The sequence below is a fragment of the Jaculus jaculus genome, chromosome 16 (genome assembly GCF_020740685.1).
Source record: "Jaculus jaculus isolate mJacJac1 chromosome 16, mJacJac1.mat.Y.cur, whole genome shotgun sequence".
Classification (NCBI taxonomy): Eukaryota; Metazoa; Chordata; class Mammalia; order Rodentia; family Dipodidae; genus Jaculus; species Jaculus jaculus.
In genome coordinates this window covers 9716387-9736821 of record NC_059117.1, presented here as the reverse complement: position 1 = coordinate 9736821, position 20435 = coordinate 9716387, and the positions used below count along the sequence as shown (strand labels likewise).

The window sequence follows — 20435 nt, the reverse complement described above, 5'->3', positions numbered from 1 at the left end:
CAGCCAAGCTCTCAGAAAATCTGTGTAACCATAAAAAAAATAGAAAAGAGAAAAATTCATCGTCAGTCTTTAGTCATTAGAACTTTCTTTTCTGGGGCGAGAGAGATGGATGAGCGGTTGGAAATGCTTATGTGCAAAGCCACATTCTACAAAATCCACGTTCTGCTCCCCAGTGCACACATCAGCGCGGAAGCACAAGGTGGCACATGTGTCTGGAGTTCACCGGCAGCAGCAAGAGGGCCGGGTGTGCCCATCATCTCGCTCTTTTACAAACAGATAAGTAATACGTAGATAAGTCACTCCTTTTCTACTTGATGGAAAGCTTCTTTTGCCAACATGCCACAGACTACCAGCTCTTCTCATGTGTGCATTTTCACGCTCGTTTTTAAAAACAACATCGGAATTCACTGAAATCCTAACATTTGCAGGTTTCTTAGCTAAAGGATCATGGGTAATACCGCGGGCAACCAGCTCCCACATCACACACCATGCTTTCAAGAGAAAATAAAAGACTTCAACTACTAGGCGAAGCGGAGGAGGTTTCCTGGAACTTCACAGCACTCCCAGGAGAGCTGCCTCCTGCCCTGTCTCAGCTACAGGCCCTCGGGTACCATGTGACTAATGAACAGCAACAGTCCCTCTGAAAGCTCGGGATTTGCCCCAAACTAAATCCACATTGAAGTAGAAATACAAGAACGTTCCATTGCAAGGCCCAGTCTGGCCTCAGCTCCTAAAAGGACATTGTTTTTTAAAAAAATCTTCCCTTGGCTTTGTTTCTCCTCCTCTTTTCTATTTGATTCCAGAAAGGGACCCCAAGAAGGCAGCAAAGGTTTATGGGGCGACATTGCCATCAGCAGGGGGACATTGGGTCAGTGGATTCAAGCTCCCACATGCACCCATGCTAGAAATGCAGATTCATTTCCTCCCAGGTTCTAGAAAAAGTAATTTTGAGAAAGAGACAGGAAATTACATGGAGTTTCATGTGTTGATAACAGGAAACAAAAGGTTAAAGAGGAGCTTTGTTTGCTGGGGATTTGATTAGTCCCCCGCCTCTGGCGCTGGTCTGTTTAAAGGTCTCTCATGGCCGCACGGCGCTGTTTTCCTTTCACTGACAGGGAGGACCTCTTATCTACAAGGGTTTGGTCACAGCAGGATATTGCAACTGTTTATCTGATCAGGGGGCAGCGAAGCCCTTGCTAGGCAACACTAATGTACTGACAGTAAGAACCACGGTGACTCCTTGTCCAGGGTGAGTGCTGTCTGCTGCTGATAGAATCTGGCTGCAGTACCCATTGCCATGGTGGTCTGTCGGGCACCCAAGTATGAAAGGCAAAAACCTTGAGTTGTCAATTCAAAGCCAAAGAAGAGCAGTGGTGGGGAAAAAAATGATGAAACCCTAAACCTGGTACCCAGAGTCAGACAGTCGCTTCCAGCTCAGGCCTGACCTTAGGAGAGGCACCTGCGCTTTGAGTGAACGCAAGGCCACCACTCTGTCCAGGGATGGACATTTCAAGTGCTGTGTATTCCCTCTGCATAAAAGATAAAAGAGGAATGAATTCATGTGTCAGTATATGGGTTGAGTGTCCCTTATCCAAAGTGCTTGGGATCATAATTGGACTTTGGTACATTGACATCATGTCAGTGATCAAAAAGTTTCAGATTTTAGATCATTTTGGATGTTATATTTTTAGAGTGTGAATGCTCACCCTCAACATTAGTCGTCATTTCCTAGCACCAAGTTCCTACAAAACCAGTTATGGAACTGTAAGGGGCCTGGTGTCAATGCCACATGATCAGAACTTCTCTCAAGCCAACCCTGCCCACAGTACTTACTTAAACTTTTGGATATCTGTCTCCCTCCAACAATCCACCTTAGCCCTTGCATGTCTGAGACACTTGGAAAGGAACTGCTGAGTGCATAAACGAATGGATGAAAGGGGTCAGAGAAATAAGTCGGAATGCTACTTTATTCATTAGTAAGAAGGCGGTCAGTCTTTGCAAAGATGGGGCAATTCCTATTCTATGCCACTTATGTTCTCTATTCTGGTATCACAACATCACGAGAATTCAAAATAGTCATTAGAAGATTGATTGGCAAGCCTGGCATGCAAGCAGAAAGAGGTTTTGAGGGAAAATTTCTCCAAAGCATGGAGAAAAATAATGAAAGCATCTAATGCATGTTCAGTTTTCTGTGTAGCAGACCATTCTTAAGCCTTTTAGATATGATTAATCAATTTGTTCCTCATGACAACCCCACAGAGGAGGCATCATTAGGAAGTCTCTCTTCTGAGGTATAAAGATGCTATTTCACCTGTCAAAGACCACACCGTGATTCAAGTCCAGCATCTTAATGCCGAAGCTCACACCCCTCACCCTTGCTTATAGGGTGAGGCCTCACGAAATCTCTGCCCCTAAGCAGAGAGTCATTTTTAGCATGTCCTTCTTGAGCATACTACCCCAGATGGCCTCTTGGGGTTTTTTATTGACTAATATGTTAGCTCCTGGGGAGAAGGGCTTTCTGTCCCATGTCCAACAATGAAGTCCAGTTTGAGTATTAAATAACATGTGATGTCATGTCTACTGGTGTTTTCTGTGTGTTAAGTCTGCACTGAATTATGTTCTATACTTCTGTGGAGAAGGAGAATTCTTGGCAACAATTTTGATTGCTACTTATCAAGGAAGTAGGATTTAATTTGGCATTACTGGTTACATGCTGTAATTTCCAGAAAAGTTCTTAGGAACATTTAAATGAAGGTTTTTGTACAATCTTGGCCAAAGTGACCTACTTGTTCAGGTATATGAGGAGAATGTGAATGGCATTTTGAGCCAGATTGTAGGGAATTGCAGGTTGGTATGTTACATCTCTCTTTGAATGAAAGGTATGAAATTTTTGTCTTGTTTATCAATACTTTCCCATAGTTTGATAAGTTGAAGTCTATCCTATGATTCACAGCTCTGACCTGGACTTTTATAGACCGAATAAAAAAATTTGTCAGCCTCTGGAGTGCTTCAAAGACACAGGCTGTATTTCTGGGAGAACCTCAGCTCTGTCCTGAGGCAGTATCATTTCTAATAATCACTGGAATTTCTGGAAAGTTAGTTGCTAAAACAAACCACAGCAGTAAGAAATGGGGTGTCAGGTTCTTACAAAGAGAGAAGTAACAGATAATATTTAGACATATGGCATAATGGTACAGGACTTTATTGGCAGACATCCCTGGACTTGATTTCCACTATTACAACCCCCCCCCCAAAAAAAAAAACCAAACCAAAAACGTTATTACACAGCAAAAAGCACACTCACCTCCACTCCATTCAGTAAATGTCGGAACTCAGGGCAGATGAATGCACTTCCAGCATATGCAGCATCAATGTGAAGCCACATGTCTTCCCGGTTGCCTAAACCCAAAAGCAGGTGGTGAGTTCTCAGCTGGATGCCTCCCCTACCGTGTGCGGTCAGAAAGATGCTGCCCAGCATCTCTCATATATGATACAGATCATCAGTTATGGTCAAATCCATTGCAAGTATGTAGAGATGTACGTACTAGAACACTGTAGTCAAAGACTAATGTTAAAAAGAGAGAGAGACCAGAATCATCTAAAACAAGGTTCATGAATGAAGATGTCTGGGTTCATCACATCTCCAAGAATCACTGGTGCTAGATGACTCCACATGGATGAAGCAAGAGAAAAACCTTAGGAGAATATGAGTCTTCCCAAAAGAATGATGGCCATTTACTGCCATCACTCAAATTAGTTGTGGGGCCAAGAGAAACTTCACATGCCTTTGTAAGGCAGGACATGCTGTGATCTGAATGTCGGCTGATACCCTGACCTCCAAGGTGATGGTATTAGGAACTGGTACCTGCAGGCAGTGACTTGTTAGGGTTGAGTAAGGCAACACCCTTATAAAACAGGCCCCAGAGAGCGTCCTCAGACCTTCCATCATCTGAGCACTCAAAGAAGGTACTGCCCGTGAACCTGGAAATGGGTCCTTATCAGGCCTCAGAACTTGGGTGAGTTGATCTTGAACTTCCAATTACTGAAAATGTGAGTAGTGAATTTCTCTTGTTTACTAGCCACCAGTCTGTGGAATTTTGTAAAAGCAGCCCAAGTGGACTAAAAACATAGTCATTTTGTTTCCACAGATGCTATCTGGGCCTTTGCACAGACCTCCAAATTATAGAATTTCCTTTTCTGTCTTCTTTTGAGTTTGATACATGACAATATTTGTGTTCAGTTCACACGTTGGGTGAAGGCATGAGGCAAGCAAGATGCTAAGTTTGCAAACACAGTCAATATACACACTCATCTGGCATCGGTCGAGGGAGCAAGGGTAGCCTTTGCATGACCAGTAGGCTTCTCTTTCCACCTCAGCAACATTTTTCTTCCCCATAGACACCACCGTTGAGAGGAGACAATGCTGGGGAAGTCAGGGACACCATGGACAGACCGGAGACCGTGCAGCAGCAGCCCCCCGTGTTGTCCCTCTGCCCCACAGTCGCCCAGAGGAGAGCAGACCCAGCCGGAGCTCCGGCACGGGACCAAGAGCGGTGCTAACGCCTAAGGCCACCCTATGGTGAATCAGACACCTGGGAAGGGGTAGTGAGTAGGTAAAGCCCAAGTGTACCCATGGGTGCAAGCGAACAGGCACTAGATGGGAGGTCTATAGTGAAGAATCAAGTTGGCCCAAAATGGTGTAACATGTACCCTGGTTCCTGGGAGATGACCTTTGGGCTCTTTTTATTTTCTTGGCCCAGTGTTTTGGCCCCAAACAGGATAACACTATGATTTATGATGTGGGCACTGGGCCATACTGTATCAGTTCTGACTTCTGGAAGAATTGATTACTGAAGCTATTAGCTGGGCTTCTAGGAGTGGCTGGAGTTTGAAGGCCAGTCATAGGGTCTGATAAAATGTAGAAGGTAGGTGGGCACAGGGTGGGCACATGGCCATCAAAGATAGGGACTATGGTGGTTTGAATAGACGGCCCCCAATATAGTCAGTGTTTTATTAGTTAGTAGTTTGCATCTGCAGCCACCTGGTTGGAGGTTGGTGTTACTGGGTGGATCTTAAGGTGCCTTGGTAGGTTTGAGATTTCAGTCTAAAGTGTGCCTAGCTGGAGTTCCTGAAGTATGCTGTGCTGTGTGGCCTTTGACTATTAGGCTGTGTGTTTGGACCTGTGAAGGCAGGCCAGCTTCTTCTGCCATTATGGAACTTCCCCTAGATCTGTAAGCTTCAATAAATCCCTTCCTCCATATCTGTGCCTGGTCTGGAAGTTCATCTCAGTGAACCTGAAGCTGTCCGCTCTGTGGAGTTATTCACGTCAGGCGTCTTCTGCTAGCACTGGGACATGCAGCCTCGGCTGAGGAGATGGAGCGGTCTCCGCAACCCTCAGCCTCTTGCCGCCTCCATCTTCCTTAAGAGGCTTCTATGGAATGCAGCATCCAGGCGAGGCTGCTTCCGCGACAGCATGCCCTCCGCCCAGCCCTCCAAGCTTTCACAATGGGGCTTGCATGGCCTGTCGTGCACCCCCCCCCCCCCGACTCTCTGAACTACCCCCCCCCCGCCCCGCCAGGGCCTCTTCTATTTTCTCATTTGTATGCGTGACTCCCAACAGCTGGCAGCTGTTTGCCTGCTATAGTCTGTCCTCCTCACGGTAAATCCCTCCGTGGCAGCTGAGCCATCCAAGGGCGCTAATGTCAATAGCCTCTCTGATAAAGCATTATCTAAAGAACTGAAAAGAGCCCATCTTTCCTGAAGCAGAAATTTAGAGCAAGTCATCTGTTTTGTATCTCTGTGCAGAGATAGTAGGCAAAGAACTTCTCTGTGCCATTGCAACGAGATTATTTTAACCAGTGGGACAGGGCCAGATTAGAGCAGTGCTCAGTGGAGAAAATGCTAGCTGAACTGAAGATTGCAAGTAAAAGTGTCAGTTGAGGGAGAGACAGTACGTCACAAAGGCTTATCTGGCAGGAACTATTTTTTGTTTTTGTTTTTGCTTTTGTTTTTCAAGGTAGGGTCTCACTTTAGCTTGGACTGACCTGGAATTCACTATGTAGTCTCAGGGTGGCCTCATCATGGCGATCCTCATACCTCTGCCTCCTGTGCTGGGACTAAAGGCGTGCGCCACCATGCCCGGCTTGCCAGGAACTGTTTACTGCCAGTTGCTAATGCTACCTTCAGGTAGGAATGCTGGCCATGAGTGAAAGGGTTTGGTGCTGTTCCTTCAGTGGCCCCCGTGTAGTCCCAGGAGAAGTCTCTGGCCTCGAATCGCAGCACAGCGCAGGTCGTGTGAGGCTGTGTGCGCAGCCCCAGGTCTGCCCGGCAGAGGGAGTTCCAGGGCAGCTGGGAAGCCAGAGCCACAACTGCCCAGGCCTGTGATGTGAGCGGCAGGGACACATGCTGCCTGTCATCTTTCTGCTCTTGTAGGCAGCGGACACTGAGCTCAGGGGCAGCAGCCGCATGGGCTCTGCCTGGCAGAAGACCTCCGTGCTCTAAATCTGATAGCCCTGGGGAATGACATCAGCCGGCTGCTAGCCAGGACATTCAGTTCTTGGCCTGACATTTGAGTCGGAGGACTTTAAGTTGCTGGGCTAAGCTTGTGGAGGTCTGCAGCTAAGAGGCACAACCAAGCCCAGCCACAGCCCGAGACAGCAGCTAGTTCTGTCTGCCCTCAGCTCTCTGTGTGTAGCTACCCTCAGTGGCTCAGAATCACAGCTCCTGACGGGAAGAGCCAAGTTCTAGGTGAATGGCAAGCCTTTGTTCAGCACACTTCTTGGGGTTGGTTAATAACCTTGGTATCCACCTCCCCAAAGCCTGAGTCCCTGCAGCCCCCCCTCAAACCATGCTGTGAAGAGAATACTATTTTATGAGATTTTCTTTCTCTCTCTCCAATTTTCAGACATGGAAAATGCAGTCCAGAATTCAAGGCATGCAGCGACAGCTGTAAGCGTCTCCTGCCAAGGTCACGGTCCTTTCCCGCCATCACACCTGTCACAGCCGCCACCCCCAGCTGCTGCTCAGAGGACAGCAACCGGAGGGGGTGGGAGAGCCCACTCCTGAGAACAGAGCATAGGCGAAGCCGGGGTTAGGAGAGGCGAGAAACGTGCTTGGCCCACAAAGATCAAGAATAGAGACAAATGCCAAACAGGTGGTGTGATGTGGATCCCAAGCCACAGAAGCATAGTTTGAGAGTTTTCACATATCCAAGGGACAAAGCAGGGCACGTTTCATGGGATGGAGTGTTCTTGGTGCCCCAGGAGAGCACTCCTGTCCCTGGAAGCAGTTCCAAGGCCGACTGAGTTTCCAGAGCCTCATTAAAGGTGCTACTTTAAAATACAACCAACGATTTTTAAAATTTATCTGAGTGAAACACACACACACACACACACACACACACACACACACGGAGAGAGAGGAGAGAACGGACACACCAGGACCTCTTGCCACTACACACAAGCTCCAGACACATGCAACAGTTTGTACATCTGGCTTTACGTGGATACTAGGGAGTCGAACCTCTAATGATAGTCTTTGCAACCAAGTCCCTTTACTAGCTAAACCGTCTGTCTAGGCCCTGATTTGTTTTGTAGTTAACAGAGAATTTCAGTCTCAGTGAGGCAAGCCAAAGTGCCTTGACTGAATGAGAAAGGAAGCAAGAAAGAGCCAAGACATCATCTGAAGGGAAGTGTTTCTCTGAGAAGCCTAGCCTGATTGTAGGGATTTGCTAAAACACCTTACCCCATCTGTTTAGCTACACTCAGCACAGCCACACTCGGCTGGTGAGCAAGCCCTGAGAAACACACCACTTGGCAGGGGCATCAGTGTACACCACACAGTGTACTTACACAGACTTAGAACGTATAGGCTGTTATTCACCTACACGTGGGATATGCCATCGTAACTATGGTCTCTGTCCTTGATGGAAATGTTATACAACACATGATCGATTTTTTAAGCTAAAAAAAGGACATACCTGGGGCTCGAGAGATGGCTTAGTGGTTAAGGCACTTGCCTGCAAAGCCTGAAGATCCAAATTCGACGCCCCAGAACTCATGTAAAGCCAGATGCACAAAGTGGTGCATGTGTCTGGAGTCCGTTTGTGGCTGGAGGTCCTGGAATGCCCATTCTCTCTGTCTGTCTCTCTGCAACCCCTCCTCCGCCCCCCCTCTCTCCTTGAAAGTAAATAAGACATATTCTAAAAAGAAATACTAAAGGACTGAATGTAAGCATGGATGATTCTCATGACCAGACTTGATGGTTTTTGTGGCACCAAGGAAAATGAAGCATTTGACAGGAACTTCTGAAGTTTGGCAGGTTCATGGCTCTTCTGCTTGGTCCCCTTGATTTTGCCTATTTTAATATACAACAATTCAGAGCACTCCTATGACTACATAAACTGCACTCAGCTTTTTAGCAAATCTATTGAAGAGACAAAACTCACAGAATGAAGACCTGCACTGCCCAGGTGCCCAACAAGTCGAGTCTGAGCCTCAAAGTCTGCTTGGGCGACTGGATGCAAGGTCTGTGAGGTGCTTTCCCTGGGGCTCTCGCATCTGCTCCTGCCTTTGCGAGTCTCTGGGCCGGCTGAGCTTGGCGTGCTGGACTCAAGAACCCGACTGCCACTCACGTCCTGGGGCTGAACATGGTTTTGCTTCTTTGGGGCTCTTGGCCTGGACCTACTTCTCCTGGCCACATGTGTCCTCAACCCCTGGAGTCTTCTGTCTTAGAGAGAGATCTCACAGGACAACAGGACCTGCTGCCTTGGCAGCCTCTGACTTCTGCTTCAAAGAGGACCCATTGCTGCTCGCACAACGTCTGCTCTTGTTCCTATGGGATGTGCTCTTGTCTGATGGTCCAAGTTCCTGCTTCACTGCCTCTCGACTGGTATCCCAAATCCGGTGAAGGATTTACAGACATAACACTTTCATGTCCTCTAAGTTGGCAAACCCATTGCCACCACGAGTCAGCTGCAACATCCATCTCTTTCGGCAAACCTACCGCCCCTGAGAGCTGAGTTCAGAGCTTCCTGTTGTCGTGGGTGTTCTATTCCCATGGAAACACCTCTGAGTTTCTTCCCCTTTCCCAAGCTGTCCATTCCATTCTGCCATGGGACGTATACAGACTGTGTGGAAGTGTGAGTGTAAACTACCTCCATAGACTTGGTTTTGGAGGGTTGAGAAGTGCAAGATGGAGGGCGTCCCGGAGTGTTTCACCAAGGCTCCAGGGAGTGGCTGCCAAGGCAGGAACGTGAGGCAAGCCTGGAGTCCCCATATGGAGGCCTTGAGAGGCCTGAAGCTGTGAAGGTGGACCCTAAGTTACAGTGGAGTCCCCAAGATACTGGAAACGCCAGAACCGTGGAATGTCTGCCAAGGACAGCTGTGGGATTTGGGTGGATCTGGCCTGTGAGAGAGGCTACAGACAGCGCAGCTAGCAGGGCAGAGCCTTCTGGAATGCAGATGATTTCATCACGAGGCCCAGCTTCCAGACACAGCTCTGCAGAGTCTCACGTTTACCCTGTGGTGCTTCAGCTCGACTTGGTCCAGTCCTCCCTCCTGTGCACCCTCTCCTTCCTTTTGGAACAGGAATGTTTATTCCATACAATTATTTGTTGGAAGTATGTAACTTGTATTTGATTTTACTGGCCTTACACTTAAGAGATTGTCTTGAGTCTCAGAGGAGACTTTGGACTTTTGAATAGTGTTGGACCTCTTAGTGACTACGGACTTTTAAAGTTGGATGGAGTATACTTTGTATCACTGGACTGCCTTGGAGTCTATGGGGGTCGGGGACAGAATGTGGTGGTTTAAATGTTAAATTTCCTCCAGAGGCTGATGTGTTTAAAGACCTGAGCCTCAGCAAAGCAGCATTGTTTAGGGAGGATATGGAACCTTTAGGAGTTGGGGCCTTGCTGGAGGAAGTGTGTCACTGGGAGTGGGCCTTGAGGCTGTGGAGATAGTGCAGCCCCACCTACAGGCCTTTCTCCTTCTCTACTTTCCATCTGCAGGGAGTATCTGGGGTCTGGGGAGGCTAGAGTTTCTTTTATTTTTTTAGAGACATTTTTTTCCCCTTACAAATAATATATTGGTATGGTTAAGTTCAGCTCTTAACCAATTAGCTCAAACTGAGTTGAGGGCTGGAGAGATGGCTTGGCAGTTAAGCACTTGCCTGTGAAGCCTAAGGACTCTGGTTCGAGGCTCGATTCCCCAGGACCCATGTCAGCCAGATGCACGAGGGGGCGCACGCATCTGGAGTTTGCTTGCAGTGGCTGGAAGTCCTGGCGTGCCCATTCTCTCTCTCTCTCTCTCTGCCTCCTACCCTCTGTCTGTCACTCACATAAATAAATAAATAAAAAACTCTGAGTTGAAGAATTTGTCAGTGAGATTATATTATTAAATAAAATATAAGGTGAGCTTAGAAAATCATGATACACAAAAGTAATGAAGAGGAAGGTAGCTAAACAGGAAAGGTTAACTAAATTTCTCCAATGTTAAGAACATTTTTTCTAAAAGAAAACTGGATCAGATACTTACAGATGGGACCCAATTCAAGGAGATTGTCAAAGGAGCAGCAAGATGTGGTCCCCAGTGTAACCACCACCTGATGAGTCAAAAACAGACACATAGACATCTAGTTTATCCCTCATGTGTTAACTATTGTTGTAACACACCCAACACACACACACACACACACACACACACACACACACACAGAGCCATTGCCAGTCACTAGTCCAGGGCCTTGAGCACACTGCTAATGAATGTCTACATGAAAATGGGAACCCAAAAATGTGAGTTTAATCTATGGGTGAAATTTTCATAACAGGTTAAGGTTATACATAAGGTTATACACAAAAATCTGAGCTCTTAGGTTAGAAACAGGGAACTTGCAAAAATTCATTTTATGGATGATTGTGTCTATTTGACCTGCAAAATAAATCCCATGCATATACCTTGGGGAAGAAAAGAGGTGTTCAATTATATGGGTAGCTGCTCCTATATTCCATGTACCTGTATGGATATAAGAACATAACTCCTATTGTGAAGCAAAGAACCTGTGTGTTTTCATTTGGTGTGTGTGTGTGTGTGTGTGTGTGTGTGTGTGTGTTTACAAAGCGCAGAGCAGGCACGTCAGAAATGATGCACACTCCAGCCAGGCTGAGAAGACATGAGCAGAATGGTGCATTCAGAACAGCCTCTGGCTGATTAAAAGCCACTGCAGTATGTTGTACCAGAGTGCTGTGCTCTCCTTACTCCTCTGCCTTCTCATCCTGAATGGTCCTCTCCCAAAGATCTACTTAAATCTCCAAAGGACCACAGGAAGCACTGCCGAGGCTGTCAATAAGTCTATCAGAGGCATTTTGGAACAATGTTGAGTACCACGAGTCACACACTGGGACATGTGGTCCAGAATCCACTGAGTACCTAGTGACGACCCACACTGTGCACACACATACACGACTCTCTCCACATCCGTGGTGCTCCTGTGGGATTTTGAAATAGTGATTTTTTTTTATTTTTTTTTTTTTTAGGTAGGATCTCACTCTAGCTCAGGCTGGCCTTGAATTCATGGTGATCCTACTAGTTCAGCCTCCCAAGTGCTAGGATTATAGATGCGAGCCACCATGTCCAGCTGAGTTATTTCTTTATGTTGGTGGGAATTCTCACTTTGCTGGGCATGGAACAGACACTGACATGTATTTGTCTAATTGAGCCTCTTTCTATATGATCGAAAGATATGTGGTAATGTTTACCAAAGCAGAGAGTCTGATATCCAGATGCCACATGCTCATGTCTAATGGTGGCCTTTCTCCTCAAATGGAACAAGAATGCAATGTTTAAAATTATTTGTTTATTTATTTGAGAGAGAGAGACAGAGAAAGAAAGAGGGGGAGAGAATGGACTTGCCAGGATGTCCTGCCATTTTGTACATCTGGCTTTACGCGAGCACTGGGGATATGAATGTGGCCTCGAGGCTTTGCAATCAAGTGCCTGTAGCTGCTGAGCAGCTCTTCAGCTTGAGTACACATCTGAATGCAGTTTGTGCCCCTGTATCAAGCTTTGCGTTTTCCCAAGGGCAAACTGGGGCATATCAGAAATTCAGATGTGAACACCCAGAAAGGTTCATTTCACAGATGACCGCTGAACTTACCTGAAAGCCAAACCTGCCTCTCGTGAGGCCCAAGTGCTCTTGCCAGGTGGCCTGGCATTTACCTGTGGGCAGCTCACTTTGTTGCCCAGGCCTTGCTTCTCACACAGGAGCCTGGCTTGAAGGATATTACTCTTGGGACTATTTCCCAGAGATCATGGTCTTTGAGGGACCACAGTTTTCTGTGCCTATTCACAGGAGGTCGTCACAAAGCAAATGCTGCCAGGTTTTCTCTAACACTGAGCTGGGCTCATCGGGTCAGCCCGCCCCTCGCAGCGTTGCCCTCAGGGCCAGCAGAAGTACACTGTTTTCAAATGTAGGTTTTATGACCGTGCAGGTGTGGTGAGCCAACAGGCAAGGGCATGGCAGCTACTGGTCGTTGTTCACTGTTCTTGGGAGAAGGACTATGACACACCATGGGGCAGGGGGCAATGCGGAAGCACCAAGGTCTATTAGGAGATGGCGATGGAAAGGAAGACTGGGCAGAAGCCTTCATTGAAGTCTTCAAGGAAGCTCTGGGAGCTGCCATAAGCTCCGTGGCTTAGGAGTACAGGAACTAGTGAGTGGACCAGTAGTGGGCTGGGCAGTCCCCAGGAGCACATGAACCTTGGGGTTAGCTGACGTGGGGGAGCATCAGCTCTATACTAGTTCATATGTATATGAGAAGCAGACTTGCACCCAGTTCTTGACCTGGACAGGCAGGCCTTCCAGGGCATCAAGACACAGAGAGGTCAGAGCATAAAAAAAAACAAAACAAAACAAAAAAAAAACCAGACAGGAAGGGCCAGGGCCAGGAGTATGAAACAGGCCTGCACTCCAGCACTTGGGAGGAACGACAGGGGGATATCAAATTTGAGGTCAACCTGGGCCTCATGGGGATGCCCTATTTCCAAAGAAAGAGAGAAAAGGAAAGAAGGAAAGAAAGGAGGAGAGAAAGAAAGAAAGAAGGAACGAAAGAAAGAAGGAAAGAGTGAAAGGAAGAAAGAAAGAAGGAAAGAGGTAGAAAGAAGAAATGAAAGAGAAGAGAAAAAAGAAGAGGAGGAGGGTGAGAGCAACAACCAAAGTCCTGGATGAGAGGCCAGCTGGCTGGCATCAGCAGACACCTCGCTGGACCCCAGCTTTCTCACTTGCCACATAGCCTGGTGGATGTCAGGCCTGTGCACTGTAAGAGACGTCAATGCTCCTCTGTTCTGCTTTTCCACTGCAGCTCTCAGGCCCCTTTCTGGACCTCTGCGGGGCTTCCTCACTCCATGCATCCCACATTTTCCACACTTGCTTCAGCGGACAAGATGAGTCATTTTATGGCAGGTCAAGTTAACATGTGATTTCCTGTCTTACCATCTCTTGGAAATGACATATCTGTAGTGTAGCAGCTGTTCAATTCCATCATATTTTTTCAGTTAAATGCTAACTGAACTAAAAGGCTTCTTTTCACAGTGAAATTCATACATATTAAATATCCCCTTGATAAAAATTATTTTCTCTCTATTGCTGGGTACATAAAAGAGAATTCAGAACAATTTCTGGCAAATATTACTGCTTATCTCTTGAGCTGAGATTTTGGTTAACAGAAACCTTTATTCTTAGAATCACATGTAATTATTGATTTGTTTGTGATGAGCATGATACATGTTTTTACACAAACAATAAAATTCTGCCATGTCCAGGAGCCTAGGTTGAGAATAGAAATGAGTGACAATGTTTTTGAGTTCACTCTGTAAAGGCGTATTTTTTCCAAGTTTTGTCTAACCATAACAGTAACTTTAGAGTGAGGTAGGCTCATGATCCCTACTTCACAGTTGAGTTAAAGCAAGTTCTAGAAGGGGTTCATTGTGCAAGAGCATACTCAGTGATGCTGTCTGTCTGTCACACCTTCAGAAGACAAAGTTCCTGAGCCTGATCCCTGAAGTTGGAAGAACCCTCTGCTTTCTTTCACATGGAAGTGCTGGGAGACAGACTTAGTCCTCTCAGGCTCCAGCATAAGCTTCAGGCAGGTGGTGGGTCTCCAGGCTGGCGAAACAGCAGGGGCCGCATGAGCAATGCTCTAAGTGACGTGTCCCTGTGGCACAGAGCTACAAGTCAGCTTGTCCTAATTCTCAAAAGCCATATTAAAGCTAGCACCTGCTCCGCTCCAGGCTCTGATTACCCCGGCTCAGCATTTGCTCAGCGACACTAACCTGATTTCAGCGTGCTCTGCTGAGACCTAATCACATTTGTGCAGGGGGTGGGGGCAAGGGCAGGAGCAGGCCTCCATCCCGGGAGGGGGGCGGGGGGGCTGCAGCTTTCCTGCGGGTGCGTGCCAGAGCCTGTGTGACCTCCTCCCTTCCTCCCTTCCTCCCTTGCTGTCCCTGCCATCCGCCAGCCTGTGTGTTTTCATGCACGTGCCTCACAGGCATTGCCCTTTGTCTGCCGCCTGAGGGCAAGTTGGCTTGTTTGCGGCGCAAAACCTTTAGTACCAGAGCAAAGCAAGTTTACTGCACGCAAAGATCCCGCGTTCTTGGTTAGACTGCCACGTACTCCTCTCCTCTCAGCAATCGATCTCGAGTCTTGAGGGGTCTGCTACTCCTTGTGATATACTGAAGGCCACAAACCGACATCCCAGGGGGGCTCATGTGGCCATCAGGCAGCCACAGAGTTATGAGCACTTGAAAGCAATGGAGTACTAAAACAAAGTCCAGCTTCCGTCCTTTCCATACCTGGGGCTGTGGAGCATACACCCCCACTGAATAGCAGCATGCTGCACCTTTGAAATAATAAATCAGTTACACTGTCTTGAATGTCCGTTTCTGAATGCTCTTTTGCACTGCTGAGCATTTGCAGTCTCTTTCCTTTAATAAGAAACATGACGCACCATGAGCCCCCACCTCCTGAACACTCTCCAGGGACGCAACTTCTAAATGTTGCTTAGCAACAGGGATTACCATTCCCCTCCAGAGCTGACTGCACCACCTACCCTTGTTGACATGTGGAGCCTTCATCAAACAGTGAAAAGACTAGAAAGAAGCACCTCTGTCTTCCCCATGAGGAGCCATCCAAGAGGGGGGAGACCATGCTAGCCACATATTCTAAGAACTGGCTGGCCCATGGGATACTGGGTACAAGCAATGGCCTTACAGCTGCAGCATCCAGTGTATGTAAAAGTGCAAGAATGGATGAGCTGTGAAACTACCCTCTACACCAGTGCACAGGATTCGTAATTTCTGTGGCTTTTGTCAGCGGAAAGCCAACAGTGCCCTCCAAGGTTTTTGGCAGTTGGGGCCATTAGAGCACAATTCCAACAGTGACTTACTCATTCGTCCAGACCCAGCCATCCTCCTCTGGGAAAATAAAATTCGCCTTGTTTCTCTTTAATATTTTGCCTCCACTGGCTCCTGCACTTGAGCATTTAGATATAGGCGGCTCTCTGCAGCTTCTTGCTCTGTTCCCCTGGATTCTAATAATCTCACATCAAAAATGTTCATGGGGGCTGGAGAGATGGCTGAGCAATTAATGCGCTTGCTGGAAAAGCCTAAGGACCCAGGTTCGATTCTCTAGGATCCACGGTAAATGCACGAAGGCAGCCTATGAGTCTGAAGTTTGTTTGCAGTGGATGGAGGCCCTGACACACCCTATTCTCTTTCTCTCTCTCTCCTTGAAAATAAATAAATAAAATAAAATATCTTTTAAAATGTTCAGAAAAAAAAATACCAGAAATTTCCAAAAGCAAACCTTAAATTTGCTGGACAAAAAGTGCTGTGCACTGAATCCATATTCATTAGATCAAGTATTCTAAGTATGTCTTAATATGCAGAAAGCTGTCTATAGGTCACATGCAAATGCTGTTATATTTCATGTAAGGCACTGAGCATCCATAGCATCCATATTGTGAAACCAATACCTGTGGACAGCGAGGGACAACTGGACACAAAAATTTCTCATTTCTGCATATCTTACATTGGCCCAAGAGACCCTCTAGAAACCTTCCACCATATTCTTTTTTCCTTCAACTTTATAAAGGAACTGTTCTTACATTGTGTCACGCCCTCATTTGTTCAAAGGAATCTGAATTTCTCCCACAGATACTCTAGCAATCTACTCCTAAGAAAGCCTTAAATTACTTCCTCTTAGCAAAATACTAGTAAGGCCCTCTATTAATGGCATCTATAGCCTACAAGGCACTTGCCATGGTGCTTAGCTTCAGGTTTTTGTTTGGTTCCCCAGCCTCAGAAATGGTCCTTTCTCAGGTTCATTCATGAGCAATTCTCCCTCAATCCACCTTTATGTCTCTATTTTGCCATTGTTTTTTCAAGGTAGCATCTCACTCTAGTCCAGGCTGACCTGGAATTCTAGACTATGTAGTTTTAGGCTGGCCTTGAACTCACAGTGATCCTCCTACCTCTGCCTCCCGAGTGAGTGCTGAGATTAAAGGTGTGTGCCACCACACCCAGCTCAGCCCACCTTTTTTTTTTTAATTTTACTTACTTATTTATTTGAGAGCGACAGACACAAAGAGAAAGACAGATAGAGGGAGAGAGAGAATGGGTGCGCCAGGGCTTCCAGCCTCTGCAAAGGAACTCCAGACGCGTGCGCCCCCTTGTGCATCTGGCTAACGTGGGACCTGGGGAACCGAGCCTCGAACCGGGGTCTTAGGCTTCACAGGCAAGCGCTTAACCGCTAAGCCATCTCTCCAGCCCTCAGCCCACCTTTAATGTGGGTGTTCTCTCCTAAGGCAAAGCCCATTGACCCATAATTCTTAGATGTTGGGGCCTTCCAGTCCTCCCTGTCTGTGACTCTGGTTCAGTTCTGTGAGCCCAACTGTCATGGTGGGCATTTCTATTTGATGTTCAATGTTCAAAGTCAACTTGTGTCAAAACAAACTTTTCTCACAACGCAGACTGCTTCTGTTCCACATCTCAAGGAATAGAAGCTATCCTAACTCCTCCCTCACTTCTGAATCCAATTAGTCACCAAGACCTTTAGTTGAGAACGCTATAATATATGGAACCCACTAAACACTGCAGCTTAGCAACACAGTCCACTGAAGAGGAGAGTGTGTTTATCTTAGTGATTGCCTGGCTGCCTGCAGGCCACAGCTGCCTACTGCTGCCCAGAGTCATCAGCGAGAGTCATATCAGATAACACTAATCAGCAAAAAATCAAAAGTCAAGATCTGAGGCATGGTTTCTACTAAATGCATCAAACCGGCATAATTTTTAAAAACCATAAACTGCATAATTATAAATCAAGAATGTGTGTGTCTACATCTGTGTATGTCATTAGTAACCTAAAATATAGCACTTTTTTATTTGTAGTTCCATATTTTCTACCCTACTTTAAAAGACTAATTTTTTTTTTGAATCATTATGTTTCTGGCTTCAGAAGTTATAATTTTATGACATCAACGATAAAAAATAGTGGGACATTCATGTCAATAACCAGTTCAAGGTTTTAGTTAAATTAAGCTGATCTAAGTCAGAATTATAGTGTATGATTTTAGGATGTTAGATGTGATCTCCATGGTAAGCACAAGGAAAATGGCTTCAGAACATACCTGAAAGGAAATGAAAAAAAAAAAATGCAAACACTTCCTTACAAAAAAAGTTACTGAATGCAAAATAGAACAGTAATGCAGGAAATTAGGGATGAGATATTATTAGAAATGAAAGTAAACAATAGGAAAGAGACAAAAATGCAAGTCACTTCATAACATTATTAAAAATGCAAGAAACTCTGACACATGCTACAACATGGAGGAACACAGAAGGCTTTATGTTAGTAAAGTACAACTTAAAAAAATTTTTTAAATTTGTTTATTAGAAAGAGAGAGAAATTGGGCACACCAGCCCTTTAGCCACTGCAAACGAACTCCAGATGTATGCTCCACCTTGTCCATCTAGCTTACATGGGACCTGGAGAATTGAACCTGGATCCTTAGGTTTCACAGGCAAGCACCTTAACTGCTAAGCCAACTCTCCAGCCAAAGTATGTATTTTTTTTTAATATTTTTTAAAGTCTTTTGACACAGGGTCTGACTATATGGCCTTAGGCTGGCTTTGAACTCTTTTATTTATTTATTTATTTGAGAGCGACAGACACAGAGAGAAAGACAGATAGAGGGAGAGAGAGAGAATGGGCGCGCAAGGGCTTCCAGCCTCTGCCAACGAACTCCAGACGCGTGCGCCCCCTTGTGCATCTGGCTAACGTGGGACCTGGGGAACCGAGCCTCGAACCGGGGTCCTTAGGCTTCACAGGCAAGCGCTTAACCGCTAAGCCATCTCTCCAGCCCAAGTATGTATTTTTTTTTAATGAGAGTAAGCAAGTGTGTGTGTGTGTGTGTGTGTGTGTAATAGAGAGAGAGAGAGAATTGGCTCACCATGGCTCTAGCCACTGGAGTACCACCTTGTGTGCATGTGCAACCTTATGCCCTTGCATCACTTTGTACATCTGGCTTATGTGGGACTTAGAGAGTCAAATATGGGTCCTTAGGCTTCACGGGCAAGCGCCTTAACTGCTAAGCCATCTTTCCAGCCTGAGTATGTCTCTGGTGAAAACACAAGTATTGAATCATCACATGAGGCACCTAAAGCAGCCAAGTGCATGAAGATACAAAATAGCATGCTCTTATTAAGTGAGTACAAAGTTTCCATTTTGCAAGAGGTCAGATTTTGGAGATTTATGTGTGATGATGGTTGCACATAAACCAATCATTTAAATTATTAACTTCCTAAGTTATAGATAAAAAGGTAGAGTTGCAAAGAAAAGTTGTTATATTAGCTTTTAGAGTGACAAAGTAGCATTATCAGTCTAAAAGCTGATGTTATATATATTACACATATATAGATGACCCCTGGCTTAAAGTGGTCTAACTTCAGATATTTTCAAATTTATGGTATGGAACGATGGTATGAATGCAATGGATATTCATTGGAAATTTCAGTATGTATGTACTAAATATCACTGAATCAGACACTTGAAAGAGTTAGGTATATTTTTTATAGTATGTATACTTTTCCAAAATTAAAAAACTCACCAGAGGGTATTGTAAGGTTGATAACCAGTAACAAAACGTGTTAATTTTCCAAGGAAACACCAATTCTTAACTTTGTAACTAACAACAGAGCATCAAAACACACAAAATAAAACTGATAAGACTGCAAGATACAACAGATGAACCAACTCTTGGGTTAAAGATTTTAGCACTTGTATCAGAAATGGACAAGCCCAATAGTCAGACATTGATAAGAATGTACTTGAATTGAAAAGCACCATCAGCCAACTAGATCTAATTAATATCTATAAAATACTTCATGTAATAACAGAAGAATGTATCTTCTTAGGCTTGTGTGGAACACTCATCAAATAGGCCATGTTCCAGCATAATACATATCTCAATAAATTTAAAAGAATAGACATTATACAAACTATGCTCTTAAATCACCAAACATGTAACTGAAAATCAGTAATAAAAGATAACTAGGATCCCCCCCAGATTACGTCAGCTTAGTGGAAATAATAATACATCTCATTACAATTTGTGGACATAATGAAAACCATGCTTAGAGAGACATTATAGCATCGAATGCACATACTAAAAAAGAAGAAAAATCTATAAACAATAACCTAAGCTTCTACCTTTGGAAAACCAGTAAAACAAGAAAATGAAATGCAAGGTAAGCACAGGAAAATAAAAGAAATAACAATAAATTAATGAGATAAAAAGCAGGGAAGTATGAAAAAGCTGATTCTTTGGTCAATAATTTTGAAAGCCTTCTAGCAAGATTAGCTAAGAAAGAAATCAGATAATATGCATATTATTAATGTTAAAATTAAAAATGTAATCATCCCTACTGGTTTCATAGACATTAAGAAGATAATATGATGGACTTGGTACACACAAATTTAAAGACTTAAATGGACAGAATTTGAACCAATCTACTAAATGTTACACAAAAACAGATACTCTCAATAAAGCAATATTTATTAAAATTGTGTTTATAATCAATAATCTTCTGAAACATGAAATATCAACTTGCTCTAACAAAATGAAAGCAAAAGGCAAAAATCCTAACCCATTGTGTGAGGCTAACCTTACCAAAACTAGACAAGAACCTTTAAAGAAAGGATTCTACAGACCTATATCTGTCAGAAATATAGATGTGAAAATCTTCAATAAAACATTAGTAAAATGAACCCACAATGAAAGTAAAGAATTACATACTTTGGCCAAGTGAAATTTATTTCAGATATAAAGCCTGGGTAGTATTTGAAAACAGGGGCTGGGAAGATTGCTCCACAGTTAAAGAGGC

At 45.0% G+C, this 20435-nt stretch overlaps 1 protein-coding gene across 2 annotated transcripts in view; it reads right to left on the bottom strand.

Annotated features, from left to right (window-relative positions):
• Ddc (dopa decarboxylase) overlaps window positions 1-20435 on the bottom strand; it is a 98353-nt gene that overhangs the window by 25894 nt on the left and 52024 nt on the right. For both annotated transcript variants that reach the window (XM_004652934.3, XM_045135471.1), the window contains exons 7-8: window positions 10536-10602; window positions 3305-3399 (exon numbers count right to left, since the gene is read on the bottom strand). In XM_004652934.3, the coding sequence (XP_004652991.1) occupies window positions 3305-3399; window positions 10536-10602 (162 nt within the window). The remainder of the gene's footprint in view (window positions 1-3304; window positions 3400-10535; window positions 10603-20435) is intronic.